This window comes from Crinia signifera, chromosome 2, assembly GCF_055691185.1.
Source record: "Crinia signifera chromosome 2, ASM5569118v1, whole genome shotgun sequence".
Taxonomy (NCBI): Eukaryota; Metazoa; Chordata; class Amphibia; order Anura; family Myobatrachidae; genus Crinia; species Crinia signifera.
The window spans coordinates 346,823,322-346,840,486 of NC_139218.1; the positions used below are offsets into that span (position 1 = coordinate 346,823,322).

General features: G+C 41.3%; 1 protein-coding gene across 4 annotated transcripts in view; it reads left to right on the top strand.

Moving 5' to 3' along the window:
* Positions 1-17,165, top strand: part of FNDC3A (fibronectin type III domain containing 3A) — a 183,689-nt gene that overhangs the window by 71,618 nt on the left and 94,906 nt on the right. For 2 of the 4 annotated variants that reach the window (XM_083169659.1, XM_083169660.1), the window contains exon 3: positions 12,405-12,480. In XM_083169659.1, the coding sequence (XP_083025785.1) occupies positions 12,405-12,480 (76 nt within the window). Of the gene's footprint in view, positions 1-1,449; positions 1,616-1,655; positions 1,907-12,404; positions 12,481-17,165 lie in introns of those variants that run through there. The other 2 variants (XM_083169664.1, XM_083169661.1) reach the window with 2 other exon arrangements.

Consider the following 17,165-nt stretch of genomic DNA (forward strand, 5'->3'; position numbering starts at 1 on the left):
TGATTATTATTATTAGTAGTAGTAGTCTGATTTAATAGTTTGGAATGCTTGGGATTGGATTCAGAATAGACAAAAGTGATCTGTAGTAAATAGAATACATTCAGAATGGACAGGTTACTCGTGAAGTAACTCAAGGCTTCTTACTTGCACCAGTTCTCCCTACTTCATTTATTGGTGATCTTACTGATGGTATTGAAGAAGTCTGCATGTTTTCTTTTGTATTTTGTCTCAAAAAAAGACCCAAACCTATGTAACAAAGAGAAATAATTTGTGGCAAATTAGGTTTAATACAATTTCATGTACTAGGTAGGATCTAACAACTGACTCGGTGGTGACTTTTTAAGACTGGATGACAATATAGTAAAATAACACGGAAGGCCAGTCAGGTACTAGGTTGAATGGGAAGATACACTTTTAGCAGAAAGAGATGTGCCCATTAGCAAGAACTTCTAGGGGTCGGTCACAGTGTAAAATAAGCTGGCCATACATTAGGCAATTTACATGCGTTTTTCCTGCGTTTGCAGCGATCAATCGCATGAAAAGCATCCAACTTGCATGTGATTGACAGCAGGTCTGATGCGATGTGCAGTCTGTGTGCTTCGCACTGGAGTCTGTCCGTTGGATCACATCTGAGGGGGCAGGCTTGACTGGGATCGCATGTCATATATCATATGCGAAAGGGCCGCATACAACTGACTCCAAGGGTGATTGCGGGTGACTTCTCCACTCGGAGACGTCACACTAGTGTATTGGGGCCTAATTGTGTACAAAAACCCACAAGTCCAGGGCGAGATTGGGCTGTGAGGATAATTGAATTATCACAATACAATACAGCACGAAAACACACATTGCCTACATCGCAAAACATACTTTTAAAACCAATGTGCCTCAATTTGTGTAACTTGGAGCTGAGATGGTTGACTGGGATTGTGTCGATGTTTTTTTTATGGATAAAGATGGACAGACTAGATGGGCTAAGTGATTTTAATCTGCTATCAGATTCTGACTGTATTTTTAAAGTGACAATCATTTGTAATGCAAAACGAACCTGGGAAACCGCTAGCAGCAGGTTTTGATCCTGGTCCATCATCAGGTTCAAATAAAGGAAACCCTTAACTTGTGAAGCAAATATCACATTTTCCATCATTTCCAAATGCAACAAATGTTGACCAATCCCTTACCTGCCTGGGTATTGCACAGAACCTCAGCAGCTGATCCAGTGATCGGAATAGTATAAGAGAATTTTTGTTGCTCCACTGCTAAGGAGTGCAGGACAGCAGCAGCATCCCTTTCTGGCTGCTAGCTGATAAAGCTGAGTTCCTGTTGCCATGACAGCCGTCCTATGCCCTGCTTTTGAGTTAGATGCAGGAAGATGGGAAAAGATGGGACTTTTATTTTGGAATCTGCACTAAATATAAAATGTGGCATTACAAGGGGGCATTTGAATGCTTGATTTCTCTTAAATCCTAACCTTCTGCTGGCTGACGTTGGATAATCCAGAAACAGATGCTGCCGCAGCTATTTGTTGATTTAGTTTCCATGGAAACCTGATACATTCGTCTACAGTAGGAAGCTCCCTGCACATTGGCTGATTTGATAGGAAGCGAGTCTTGAGGTAGGTATTGATGACTGCACTGATAATTGGTCATACCTTTTAACATTCAGCTTCCTCATGCATTTATCCATGGACTGCGAGATAAAGGTCCACAAAAATCTGATGCTATCTAATATCTGGAGGTAGGTTAGGTTGCCTTGTTCAGCAGAAAAGAGCCTGATGACCTAGACGTCAGTGCTGCTTATCTCACTGTATAGTGAATGGAACAGATTGGACTCTAGAGCCTCCCTGCAGCCTTTGTCAGCGTGCTAACGCCTCTTGAATGAGCAACATCAAAGGATGCGAGCAACAGTAAGTGGAAGTGTTAAGGGGTTTTTGTTTTGCCGATGTTTTGTTAGATCGTGCATCTTGCCAGATTACATGGCTGATGGGTTTTGGTATCTAATGTGCAGCACAAAGGGACAAGAAGGGGGGGAGTCTTTGTGGACGATCCCAAGGCATAGTCTGGTTCAAGGCATGTGTTCAGTGTTCCAGAGTGAGCCTTGGGTGGGATTAATCTAGCCATTGTGTCTCGTGCATCCCCGCAGCGCTTTCAGTAGGGTCTGACAAATGGCAAAGTGATGTGTCTTAATGAATCACTAAAATACCAGCTCCGGCTGTCTTCGCAACCCGCTAGAGATGTCTGCACAACACGAGCAGGATGTTCTGGCTAAGGAAGGGTTAAAGCAGTATGTGGGGTCTAATAAGCTTGGGTAACTGCTTAATGTAGTACATTATAATGTTCAGTTGTATTTTAAGTAAGTTGACGGTGCGTTATAAAGCAGTAAAATGTTCTTGCTTTGTGGAGTTTTAATAAAACTTTTAAAATGTATATAAAAAAAATGTAATCTGATTACATATTCTTTTGAAGACTTCATTATTATGAAGTAGTGCTTAAAGTGGACCCCTTTACAGTAGACAGTCAGCTGATCAATTCACTAATAACTCGTGACATCACTTTCTTCCTCGTATCTCAGTGATGTCACTTGAACTGATTGGCTGGCTTCTCTACATGGACAGGTACAGTTTAAATCTTCGAACATATTCTGATTTTCGCAAACACACACTGGAACATTTAATCTGAATTGGGCAAATTATGTTAATAATATACTTTGGAGTGATTGCAGGTCTTTCTCCACTTGTTGGAGACCTCATTTCAACTGGGAAAGAAGACAAATAATTATAATGAAAAATCCATTTGTTTTATTATTACAATGTCTTGCTTTCATTTCACAGAAAGGCAAAAGGTGAATGTCCCCGCTATTGTTATTTGACCACAGTGACGGACATACTGAAGGGGCGGAGTTTTCCCATGCATGTGTTTTTTTTATGGGGGTGGGCTCGTCTGTAACGAAATTGAAATTCCCAGTTTACATGGTGATGCTGGGACTGGGTGTAATGCAATGTTTTTGTCACTTGTTTGTCTTATTGCTTTTGTTGTGCGGGGGCTGAGAGCATCATAGACAAAGCAACTCATGTTGTGTTAATGTTTATTCACATAGCTGTCCACATGAGAGAAAAATTACTTGAATATGGTATTTTATTTTTACTGGGTATATATAGTTATTTATAACAATGAAATAAAAAATACAAGTATATTGTGAACTACGGGTCACAGGTCAAGCTGCCTTATATACTTTTTTTTTTATTATTATTATTTATTTTATTTATAAATGTAAGTCCCTTGAAGGGGACCCCTGTGGTATCACACCCTGGTAAGACTCCCGTCTGCTTTTACCTGAACTTATCCTGCCAACCATAAGCCCGCCCATCCACAAATGTACAAATGTTTAGTCATTTTAGCAAGGTGTTTCATTCATTATTTTAATTTGTAATGTACGTGTATGGTAGATGCTATTAATAACAGCCATTGAATTCTCAGACCACAGCATTGTGTTGTGTGCAATTCAAGGTTAAGCGATGAGTCACTTCTTCTCTTAATGCACATCTGCGCTGCAGTTTCTCCAGAGGACAGATCCTCTCATTATTATTCATTTGTTATATTAAAACAACTTAGTTCTGTTAACGTTGGCAATTTTCAGGGAAAATTATAACTTTACAAGTCGTTTTCATTAGAAAAAATTGAGGATGGAAATTAAATTGACCGTTACATACGTAATAGGAGATGCCATGTTTGATTACCTTTTAGACTAATGACACCAATCCATAAACAATTTATATATGAGCCAACTAAGGAATGAAATAAACTAAAGGTATGGGGGGGGGGGGGGACAGGATTAAATTCCATAGTTTTGAAAAGATTTAATATTGAAGTACAAATAAGATGATCTCATGCAGTGATTGGCAACCTGTACACTTCAGTGATAGTATTGGGGGGTCGTCAGGGTGCTGCAGGGCTAACATAATACTAACGTAGCAGGATGAGTTAAGAAGCCCACTGCAGACTTCTATGATCCGATGATGAGTCTGAGACTACAACATCGGATGAACTGTGTGACAATCGCTGAGCAGCCATCCGGTTTCTCAAGTTGTCTGGTATAATCAAGCACTTGGAACCAAGGACACAGCCACTGGCTTTGGCTCACCCAGAAATTGTGGCAGACGTGGTTATTTCCTGCCCCCAGATATCAGCAGCATGTCAATCATGCAGCAGTTAGGGCACTGCGAGCAACATGGCCGCCCCAGCTCTGCACATGTGCTGTTGAGCCCATGGGGGAAATTTACTAAGATGTGAATTCTACTTCATAGGTGATGTTGCTATGGGCAACCAATCAGATCCCGTCTACTATGTTCTAGAGCTGGGGTAGCCAACCCTAGTCCTCGAGAGCTACCAACAGTGCATGTTTTGCAGGTCTCCTCACAGAATCACAAGTGAGCTAATTAGCTCCATCTGTGTATCTTTTAAAATGTGTCAGTGATTAATGAGTGCAGCTGTGCAGCAGCTAGGTTGTCTAGAAAATGTGAACTGTTGGTAGCTCTTGAGGGCTAGGGTTGGCTACCACTGTTCTAGAGGGTGCTAAATAAATAAGTAGATTCTGATTGGTTGCCCATAGCAACATCACATGTGAAGTAGAATTCCCATCTTAGTAAATTTCTCCCCATGTGTTATTCGCAAAACATCAGAAATTTACGTAAATATCAAAATTATGCAAATATCTGAATTAAACCCAGTACACTTATTAGTAACACATTTAAATGGTAATAGACAGCTATCTGTATTAATATACCAGCAGCCAAGGCCTGATTAAAGGTTCCAGGTGCTGTAGCACAATGTACATAATGTAATGGTAACATCAGTAAGGGACATTGGCACAGCCATCTGGCAGTCACCTTAAGAACTTTACCCCCCCACAGTACAATCAGCCTAATGGTTAATCAGGCACTGTCAGCATGCAAGCTAGATCAAGTCTAAAAAGAAAGTACCTAGACTGCTCGGTGGGTCGCAAGTTTTACCCATGAAAGTGTTTTTGAGACACAGGGCCAGATTCTCTAAGCTTCAAAAGTGATAAAACAGCCAGCCAATCAGTTCCTACCTGCCTTGTCACAGACTGTGTTTGAAAAATGTCAGACAGGAGCTGATTGGGTGGCTGTTTATCACTCTCCATTTTATCACTTTTGAAGCTTAGAGAATCTGGCCCACAATTACAATGTTCTAAATCCATCTCACTTTGCAAATTTGACAAAAGAGTATCATGAGATGACAAATTATATAGTGATCAACAAACACTTTCCTGGCTACAATTAGTATTGTCAGATATTGTTTCATGTTGTTCCTAACTGACAGCGGATATATTTACTGATAAGAAACCAACTGCTTGCTGTAAGAATGAGGTAGTATAAAGGGATGGGGGCTGATCACATGACTTAGCCTGCCTATGGTAAGGCAGTGGTATGCCTGTGTTGGACTTTACTTATAAGTCTTTGGACATAAGCACTTTTGTTACAGTCTTCCCACTTTCACTCCGTTATAGTTTTTGTTGGTTGGTGATTGATTGTCAGCTGTTTTGGGAGGAAAAATTGCAGCTCACCAATTTGGGTACAATAATTAAATGTTGGGCGCTATACCTTCTTTGACTGCATAATTGGCTATCCTACCCTGACAGGGTCAGCGTCACCATCCAGTTGGGTTGGTAGACAAGTTAGAAGGTTGAGTTGATACCTCTTTGGTTTTTTTTATAGTCTAGTTGTGCACCATTGCGGTATCCACCTACAATGCATGTCGTTGCTTATTATTGTGCATTATTCGGGTTCTGTTTGTCCCAGAATGTCAATTTGGTGCAAGAAGATTTTGGTGCCAAACACCTCCCTTGTAACAGTGTTCATATGCCCAGCGTGTTCTATTTCACACGATTTAGTCACTATGTACAGTTCAAAGAAGTGATCCAGGAGCTATTGTGGTATATTGTGAGTGGCTAAGAAATGAATGGAGCTCTGGTAGGAATTTGTAGTGTAGCAGGGCGATGTAATAGAGACACTGGCCTGGTTCAGGGGTGGGGGTGCAGGAGTGTTCTGTGCTGCGTCTTGGGTAGCAGCAGATCTGTGAAGGTATGCACATTTTTTGTAATCTGAGATGCCATCCTGCACCTTCTCATGGGCCTGAAGTTAAACCAACACATCACCAAAGTGACTCAGAATGCCCATCGCCACAAAGGTGCTGAGGCCAGAGAATCTCAAGTAAACCCCCATAAAGGATGCAACCCATCTGATTTTAAATAGCAGTATCCCCCCCCCAAACATCTGCATATTGTCACTCAAGCTGCTGGATCGCAGATACATTGCACAAGTGTATGCATAGTCCCAAAACCATTGGTCATTTGTGACTATATTTTGTCTGAATCAGGCCCACAGTCCATTTACAGAGCAATACAATTAAACAACTTGCACTATACAGCTCTAAAAACTAGACAGTCTGGGGTTGTTTCCAGTATAGCAGACACCACAGGATAATGTTCAACTGCCATAGTAAATTCCAACCCATCACTGGTATCTCTACTTGAAAGTGCTCTCCTTACTGGTCTTCCCTTGATTGGTGCTGCTGGGGTGGTTAACTATATTGAAACGCCTTAAGTGGAAAGTAGAACTCCCCCACCACCACCTTCACCATTTCCAGTGGTCACTGGGACTAAATAAACACCTCTCATAGATCCACATCATATACAACCGTATTTTCTTCTTTTTTTAATCCAGTTAAAAAATATCCCCTAAAAATGAACCAACAAATGTTGATGTTGAAAATCCGGATATCTCAGCAGAGAAGAGCCTTCTGGGAGGTTTAAGACGTTCATTTTGAAAGCTACCGATTGCTATTTATAAAGAACATGTGTGTTTAATACCACAGTTCAAAAGGGATGGTAAGGATAAGTAATTGTACCAGAGAGCTATTTGTGTGAATAACGTACATACTCACCATGACAATACTGTTCTCCTGTAGCGAGGGTCAACTAGTGCAACATTGAAAACAGATGGATATATTTCTTTATTTCACGTTATCACACACACAATAGATGACATTTAAAGTGCACCTATCACCAGTAATGCTTCTCAGACTGTCACGTTTACCATTTATTCCAGAAATAATAACTTTTTCCTGGTTTGTCCTAACATTGCATATAAATAAGAGAGGAGGTAGATTCAGTTGCCAGCCGAGCAGTTTCCAAAAAAAAAAAAAAACTTCAGAGCTAGAGATTTTTTTTTTTAAGTTATATTTTTATTTGTTTTAAATAGTGTCGTTTTATAGCAATAAAGTGTTATTTATGTTATACATTCACTGGTTCTGTACAGCATGAGTTTGTGTTGCAACTAGGTCCTTGAGAAATGATGACCTGGCTTCTAATGGAGTTGGGTATAATATGTTGCCACCATAATGTCTACATGTCAAAAATGATAACAGAGAACATCTATATCTACAATGTCGACACTGACACTGTGAAAGTCAACAGACAGGATCTGAACACTTCAGTTTTTGCTTTAACCCCTTCAGCGGCACTCCCAAGAATTTTCCGGGCTATGCTAAAGTGCCCAGTTTGGCAAACCCAATAAATAATCGCAATTGCCACACTGTCTGTCTCATAATGTAAGGCAGCACTGCTGAGCTGAGTGCTGTACTCCGCTTCAGCCGCTGCCTGGCTCTGGCTGCCCAGCCCCGCCTCCTTCCCCCCAGCTAACATCACGCCGCTCACAGCTGGGTTGCCTGGGGCAGGGCCGGGCAGCGGTTTATAAAGTGCTCAGCGGCGCTACTTCTGTGTCTACTGTCTGTTTTTGTTATTATAATTGTAATGAGACACACAAATATGTTTTGAATGATAGCTGCTTTTAGAAAACGCATAGTCTCTCCTATATTTGTCTTAACCAACTCCCGATCTTGTTCTAGTCCTTCTAGATCCAATTGTTCCCATATAAGCAGTATTAGTTTGGGGGTAATCATTAGTTTGACACGTCACACAGTAGTGTATGGCCATCTTTAGTCTGGTACACCAATTCTACTTGGTAAGAAATCTCCCGTTTTTTTAAAGCGGCAATCATTTACACTTCAAAATCAAACTGGTTTTACCGGGTTCAGTTCGATTTACCGACAATCAAAATATTGACAAGCATTGGCAGACAAAATACCAACATGTTCAAAATGCCGAAATTCATTATGCCGACATTGAAAAAATGCTGACTCAGCCAATATGTTGACACTTAAAACGTCAACATGTTTTCTTTTGAGTGTATGGGTGAGATTTAATAGGATGAGAGATTCAGAAATTGAGAGATTTGGGAAGAAATCTTCAGTTTTTTTAAAGCGGCAATCATTTACACAGCAAAATCAAACTGGTTTTGCAGTGTAAATAATTGCCGCTTTAAAAAAACTGGAGATTTCTTCCCAAATCTCTCACTTTCTGAAACTCTCATCCTATTAAATCTCACCCTATATGTTGACATGGACACTGAATAAGTGTTCTGCGTCCCCTCGTATGGCTAACTGCACTCGCCATGCTTGTGGCTATTAAATCTGACTCTATGCCCACTTGGATCGTGAAGTAAGAACAAGTCGGTTTCAAATTTAAAAAAAACCATGAAAACCGCATGTCGACTTTTTGACATGGCATAATTAATGTCGGCATTTAGAATGTGTCTGACAATGGTTGTCTGTATTTTGACCGTCGGTAAATTGACTGCTTCCCTTTTACATTTCTTGTGCACCATTCTCATACAGTTCTGATATATCAACTGATTGCGTCTACAGTACAATGCAAGTCATATATTCTAATTACTAGAATCGCTCATTTGGCAAAGCAATTGAGTAGCTCTGTTATGCCCAACGTCTTTATTCAGTGTCACATGACCTTATTCACTTGTATGTTGGGTGACCCAGCGTCACAGGATGGCACCAAAGGTGGTTTTTCATACTTTAGTATCCAAATGGGCATCGAGTGAGAATACAATAGTGTGCCAAGTTCAGCGAGACACCGTGCCCGAAGCATGGCAAGCACAGTGATCGTCACGAGGGGACGCGGTGCACTTTTATGTCCGTGTTGTCCTAAAGCTTGTGTCGATCTCTTCTCATTGACAACCTAGGGTATGTCAACCATTCCTAAGTGTCGACTTATTCACTGTCGACCATTAGTGGTCAACGATGTTGAGGTAGGAGCAGATCCGGACTGGGGGTGCAGTGAGGTACATTGCAGAAGCTGTCCTTTTTCCAGGCTTTATAAAATCTTCTCTGGTAGAAAAAAAATGATGCCTAAAGGTGCACACACACTGAGCGTTTAGAGCTCAAAATCGCCTTTTGTGTATGGGCCTTTAAAGTTGATAACATTCCCGGAGCTGGTAGCATTCCTAAATATATTTGTAAAAGATCCCATACATGTGGCAAGTCCCCATTGTGATGTAACAAATAACCCAGCTGGATAGGGACAAGCCCCCTTTCCCGGTAGGGTCCTGATTCCCAAAGTGGGAGGGGGGGGTGTTTGGATGTGTGTGGAAGCGTTTTGTTTTAAACAGTGTATCCAATAAGTTAAATTCTGATTAGTTTTTGAATTCCCATATATATTTGTGAATGATCTTTTGCAAAAGCCTTTTAGGTTTTGTGGTACTTAATACAGACAGTTGTTGTAGGTGAGGGCAGATGTTCTATTCCTTTCTATCTGAGCTGATGTGCTGATGTCAGAACACACAGAACTCGTTTACTCGAGTTAGTCACATTTCAATTAGGAGATGCTATAACAGTACTTATCATACTTGCCTAGCAGCTGTTTACCAATTATTTTCCTCATGCTGAAAGCCTTTTTGTAATCCCTTTATCCGCTTGCAGTGAATTTTGGACAAAAGCATGACACAAACTTAGCTTCTAATTGACATTCATCACGCTCAGCTGTTCTATGGCTTTGTTCCATTGAAATAACATAAGTTCATTATAAAAGTTTACCACACACAGATAAGGTATACAAGTGTCATTTTGCTGTGGAACTATTTGTGGGTTTTGTTTTTTTGTACTATTTATTGACTCTTCTGATATTTCTGTTTTACCGGAGCTCCTGCATTAAAGTGCTGATGTCATATCTGTGCTTCCTCAAAACTGTGACACCTGCACTGCATATACTAAGATCTAGCAACACAGATAATATTCAGGATCAGGGGTAATAGCGCTGCAAGACTGTGCTTGACTTCTTGCTGGTATCTGCCTGTCACATAGTTGCCTACCCTTCTGCATTCTGCAGGAGACTCCCTGAAATAGTAACAATCTCCCGCTCTCTCCCTGAAGAGCCTAGAAATCTCCCTGATTTCTCCTAACCCACCTTATGCAGTGAAGCAGAGCTGTGGCATTTGTACACCTGGACTAACTAAAGGGCCATACACACAGAGATATTTGTGTCAGAGATTCATGACGAGAGATCTCAAATCTCTCACAGAAAGAGTTTCAGGGGAATAAAAAAGTATTAAAATGTAAATAATGGGTTGGAGTAAAGCCTGGGGGAGTGTCATCTTGTCTATATAATCCTCCAGACAGTCTACATTAGTGCAATAGTGTGTGTGTGTGTGTGTGTGTGTGTGTGTGTGTGTGGAGGGAGGGGGGGGGGGGGCATGGGTCATTTTAAAAGTCTTGCATTTAAATAATAAAAAATAATGTAATAAAATGGCTTGTTTTTCCCCCACCGAGCATGACCAACCCCGGGCTCTAGGACTGGTCCTGGTTCACAAAAATGTGGGGGACAAAAGGAGTAGGGGTCCCCCATATTTTGGAAACCAGCACCGGGCTCAAACAGCCATAAGGGTAATGGATACAAAAGAAAAGTAGACCACCCGGGCTCCAAATAAAGGGTGCAGCTCTTATCCTAGGGAAAGACACCAACTTCCCAAATATCTCATCCAAGTCCCTGAAGAGGGACACAGAGAGCACTCACCAATTTGTAAAAAAAACTATTTTTTTAGTTTTATTTGCCAAAGTGAAAAAGTGATGTTCCAAAGTGATGCTATAAGTCCAAAAAAAAAATTCCAACGTTTCGGTCCAACCTTTAGGACCTTTGTCAAGGAAGCGGTCAGCCAGGATAAGGACATCAAAGTAGCCAAATGAAGTCACCAGTATTTAGGTCTAAGTGCTGCACCAGCAATCAGTGATTTGATTGCTGGTGCAGCACGTTGGAATTGCTTACGGATGTCTAGCATCAAGGGACTTGGATGATATGTTTGGCACACACAGGCTGCTATAGATGTGTGCGAGTGCAGGTACACTAACCCCCTACTTTCCAAATATGATACACAAACAACAATATTGGAAAAAAGCGTGGGAGCGGTTTTTAGCCATCAGGGTAATGCCACAGCCGGGGGACAAATATTATGTAAGGTCCTGCAGCCAAAGCATTACCTCTGTGACTGGTCTGCCGGGGCCGTGTCCCTGGGGGAGAGGGGACCATCCCAATAAATTAGTTCACCCCCCCCTCCTCCTCCTGGGCGACACCGGCCCGTGCTAAAGCCAGAGGCTGTCCCTGGCACCCCAAGGGCAGTGGGCGCCAAGCTGATAATTGATAAAATCATTGGTGGCAAGCGGCCTTATAAATAAATATTGGTGGCCAGTGCCCTTATAAATAAACATTTGTGGCCAGTGTAATTATGTCCCTCCCCCTCCCAAATGTGTAATCACTACTCCCCCCCCCCCACCCCCCCTCCTTTCTAACCGTTGGTGACACAGTGTAAAAAAAATACTTACCAACTCCGGAGTCTTCCAGCGTCGCGTCCTCTCACTGCAGCTTCCATCCGACCAGGGTGACTTCAGTGCGGCTTCTTGTGGCGTGCTCCGGCGTCTTCAGTCAGTGACAGTCGCTCAGATGGCCCTGCTCATCCCCGCGCCACACATGCGGGAGATGCGCAGGAGCATCTGTGTGACTGCACTGAATTTACCGGTGGGTCCGTTCTGAATCCTGCGCAGATTCAGAACGGCGGGGGCACGCATGTAAATCGCTGTGTGGGCTACACACACAGCGATTTACATGTGTTTTTCTGAGTGATTTAGTAAAATTGATGAGCTGTGGCATGCTTCACTGCGTGGTGAGCTGCTGTACGCGTCACTGCTGCGTGGTGAGCTGCTGTCCGCGTCACTGCATGATGTATAGTCGTTCTCCACACAGTACATCAATTTGTGTGTGAACTCAAATTGTATACAATGCACTTAACTTCATGGTAATGGCTGTACTGTAGTTACGGATTGCCTAGGCCTGCAGGAGTTACAGTTCTGCTGTAGCACAGGAATGGAAACTTTGTAGAGAGATGTCTCATGTAAAATTACAGCGTTTCGCTGTTTTGTCTTGTCAATATCACATAAAGTCTGAATAGATTGGTGACTTCATTTGTCTGTGTTTTTTTATTTCAGGTTATTCTGGTCCAGGTCAACCCAGGAGAAGCATTTACAATAAGACGAGAAGATGGGCAGTTTCAGTGCATTACAGGTCAGATCCCTGGATAGTATTTGTATTAAAAAGCATACAAATGTATTGGCCACTGGGCCTAATTCAGACTTGAAGCCAATTTTTTCTCTAATGGACAAAACCACATGCACTGCAGGTGGGGCAGATGTAACGTGCAGAGAGTTAGATTTGGGTGAGCTATTTTGTTTCTGTGCAGGGTAAATACCAGGGTTGCCGACCCTCCCGGAATTTCCTCGAGTCTCCCGAAAATCGTCGGGTCTCAGAGGAGGGGGCGGAGCTAAAACGGCACAATCGCGTCATTTTAGCCCCGCCCCCTCCACGGAGATCCGTGAATTACCTGCTTTACCAGCATTAGTGATGTCACTCACAAGCCCCGCCCCCTGAGTGGCTGCTGAATCTCTCCTCTCCGGGCTTCTCCCGGAGAGGAGAATCTTAAAGTCGGCAACCCTGGTAAATAGTGACTGTTTTATTTTTATACTTCAATTTAGATTTCAGTTTAAATTCACCTTATTCAAACCTAAATCACGTGCACATGTTGCATCTGCTCCTCATGCAGTGCAGCATGTTTATGTCCACGTGCTTTGCGGTCAAGTCTGAATTAGGCCTACAACTGGTCCCCTGATGCAGGAATATCCAACCCCATGTACTGATGTATATAAAATGTATGTAGCTATGCATTCATATAAATAAGATAGTCATTTGTAATTATTTAGTTCAAACCAAGTCACACTGGTGTTCTTTTTATTTTTTTATCTCCTTGTGTCAAAAATTCACTGTAACAAATATTTGTCATTATTTACTCAGCAAAAAAATTAGATGTGAAAAAGGGCATCTCTAGGATATAGTAGAACCTTTACTTGTTCAGCCATTTTCCTATTGTAGAGTCACTTTGTTTCACATGTTGACAGTCGTCTAGATGCCTCAGTTATGCTTTTGGAAACATCATATGGTTTGAACTTTGGATGAATTTGCCGGCAAACTCACTAGTGGGAAGATTTATCAATTGCTATCCATGTTCTCTATTTATAAATAATCTTCCCTGCTGCAGAACGCTGGACAATTGTTTGTATAATGCTTTATAAGTTGTAACCTTCTGCTGGCTGAGCATCAGAAAGTAGTACTTAAGTGAGATTATTGCAGATGTCTTCTGGACAATCTTGAATACTCCAGAGTGAACTGCCAATAGTTCTGTCCTTGGTGGGGATTCTTAATGGGCAAAACCACAGATGTAACACGTGCAGAGAAAGTTAGATTTGGGTGAGGTGTGTTCAAACTGAAATCTAACATGCTGGCCACACACCAGACCAACTTTCCTCCAACCATCCAACTAGTTGCTTGGATGGTACACAGTTAAGTTGCGAGGACATTCATAAAAATAAGGTAGATGGAAATACATTTACTAAGGAGAAAGTCCTAACAGACCTTTTGAAGACTGAAAGTGGATAAATCAATGGGGCCAGATGGAATGCATCCAAGGATACTAAAAGAACTAAAAGATGTGCTGGTAGCGCCATTAAACAGATTTATTCAACCAGTCATTAGATACAGGTGCATTTCCAGAGGACTGGAAAAGAGCAAATGTAGTTCCACTGCACAAAAGCGAAAGCAAAGAAGAAGCAAGTAACTACAGACCAGTGAGCCTTACATCATTAGTAGGGAAATTAATGGAAACACTATTAACCCCTTCCCGACATTTGACGTATATATACGTCATGGTCGGGAAGTACTTCCCGACACATGACGTATATATACGTCATGACTTTAAATTGCCACCCCGTCTCGAGACGAGGTGGCAGAGGGACAATGTCTGCTGTCCCTGACAGCAGACATCCTCCCTCATTGCCCAGGGGGGGCAGCGATGCCTCCCGTCTTGGGCGATCGCTGCTATTGGCTGTTAAAAAGTGAATAGCCAAAAGTAGCGTTGAAATGCATTGAGTGTAAAATGTAGACTCTGCTGCCCCCTAGCGTCCAAAAAAAATAAAGGCGGTTTAAATAATGATTTAAAAATAAAGAATAGATATGGTCTTTGTTAGTTATTAACTATTTTGAGTGATATCATTATTTGTCTCACAAGCAGAAAATGGAACATTTTGCAAATAGCAAAATGTTCAATTTTTTCACGACACTTTGGTATTTTTCCCCCAAAAAACAAACTGTATCGACCAAATTTCACCACTAATTTAAAGTACAATGTGTCACGGGAAAACAATCTCAAAATCACTGGGATAAGTAAAAGCAAAAAAAAGTTATACCCACTTAAGTGATACATGTCAGATTTGAAAAAAATGGCTCTGTCAGGAAGGCAAAAACTGGCTGCGTCAGGAAGGGGTTAAAAGAAAGAATAGTGAAATGCCTTAAATTAAACAGCTTACAGGATCCAAAACAAAATTGTTTTACTGCAGGGAGATCATGCCAAACAAATCTTATTGCCTTTTTTTTTTACCAAAATAATAGATGTAAGGCATTTGACACTGTCCCACATCGCAGACTGCTAAATAAACTTGAAAGTGTGGGATTGGATTATAAAACAATTAAATGGATAAGAACCTGGTTGCAGGATAGGAAACGGACAGTTGTAGTAAATGGAGTGCATTCTATGGAGGGACATGTTACCAGTGGAGTACCCCAGTGTTATTTAATATCTTTATTAGTGATATTGCAAATGGTATTGAAGGGAAAGTATGCCTTTTTGCAGATGACACAAAGATATGCAACAGAGTAGACACACCAGGAGGGGTAAATCAAATGACTGATGATCTAGGCAAACTTGAGAATTGGTCAAGAGCATGGCAACTACAGTTTAATGCTAAAAAATGCAAAATTATGCACTTGGGACTCAAAAACCCAAAAGCTCAATATAGTATCAAGGGTACTATAATGGAAACTACTGAGGAGGAAAGGGATCTAGGTGTCCCTATTTCAAGTGACTTAAAGGCAGGAAAGCAATGAGGAAGGCTAGTCAGATGCTTGGTTGCATAGGGAGAGGAATCATAGCAGAAAAAAAGAAGAAGTAATAATGCCACTTTATAAGTCATTGGTACGGCCTCATCTGGAATACTGTGTCCAGTTCTGGAGACCATATCTTCAGAAGGATATAAATACATTAGAGACTGTACAAAGAAGGGCAACTAAAATGGTGCATGGCCTACATCACAAAACTTACCTGGATAGACTAAAAGATCTTAACATGTATAGTTTGGAGCAGAGAAGGGAAAGGGGGGACATGATAGAAATCTTCAAATATATCAAGGGTTTTAACATAGTACAGGAGGGAAATTTTCTTCAAAGGAAAAGAAGTAATAGAACATGAGGACATGCACTGAAACTGGAGGGAGGTAGGTTCAGGGGAAATGTTCGAAAAAATTACTTCACAGAACGGGTAGTGGATAAGTGGAATAGCCTCCCATCAGAGCTGGTAGAGACTAAGACAGTAGAACAATTTAAACATGCTTGGGATAGGCATATGAATATCCTTACAAAGAAAAAAGGATCAAAAAGGGTTGAGATTACCTGAAGGATAAAAAAGGGGCAGACTAGATGGGCCAAATGGTTCTTATCTGCCGTCAAATTCTATGTTTCTGTGTTTCTATGGATGGGAGCAAATGCAATATTTACTTTAAAAATTTGCTCCCAAAGTCTGGGACAAAAACTGTCGCTCAGACTCGGTACTGTAATTTAATCTGTTTGATTTGAAACAATTTGACTGAATGTTTTTATCCTTTTTCCTGGGTTTGTGAGCAAATTTCTGATTGTCCTTTGCTCCCATCCAGTACCATATTTTTATTCCATCCAAGCAACTGGTTGGATGGTTGGAGGAAAGTTGGTCTGATGTGTGGCCAGCATTTGAATAAAGCAGTCAATATTTACCCTGCACAGAAACAAAATAACTCATCCAAATGTAACTCTCTCTGCACATGTTACTTCTACCCCACCTGCAGTGCACATGATTTTGTCCATTAAAGAAGGCGTGCTTTTGCATGCCAGCCAGAAGCGCCCCCCCCCCATACATATTTGTAAGAATGTATGCACTTATTAGCAGCCTCTGTTGATCTAGAAGCTGCTATAGCTTGAAAACTGCAACTTTTTTTTTTTTAGCTGTTAAACCCGGCATCAATTTACATATAGATCTTCCATCTGGCCATACCGAGTTTTCCCCTTTTTAATAATCATCTATTTCAAAAGCAAGCTGTAAAATTAGCTGTGTTTTTTTATTTTTTTAATGATCCGTATACATGAATTCTATGGGGTAGAGCAGGCATGTCCAACCTGCGGCCCTCCAGCTGTTGTTAAACTACACATCCCAGCATGCCTTGCCATAGTTTTAGCATTCCCTAATATCAAAACTGTGGCAAGGCCTTCTGGGATGTGTAGTTTCACAACCGCTGGAGGGCCGCAGGTTGGACATGCCTGGGGTAGAGCTTTCTCAAAGTTTTCATCAGTTAAGAGAGGACTCTGCTCTTTCAGAGGAGCGTACCCCTGAGTCAATGGGTGTCAGAAAGAGGGAGATAAAGTACTTTAAAAGCTTTCTCCCCATTTACTGTGTTTTGATCTAGTTCCTGGAGGGGGATTGTTTACAGCAGGGGTTCTCAAACTCGGTCCTCTGGAGAAGTGGGGTTTAAAGAGATAATCACACCCTCAGCTTGATTATTCCATCTTGAAAATGTTTAGTAAATACGTTTATTTTTATAAAATTACAAAGACTATAC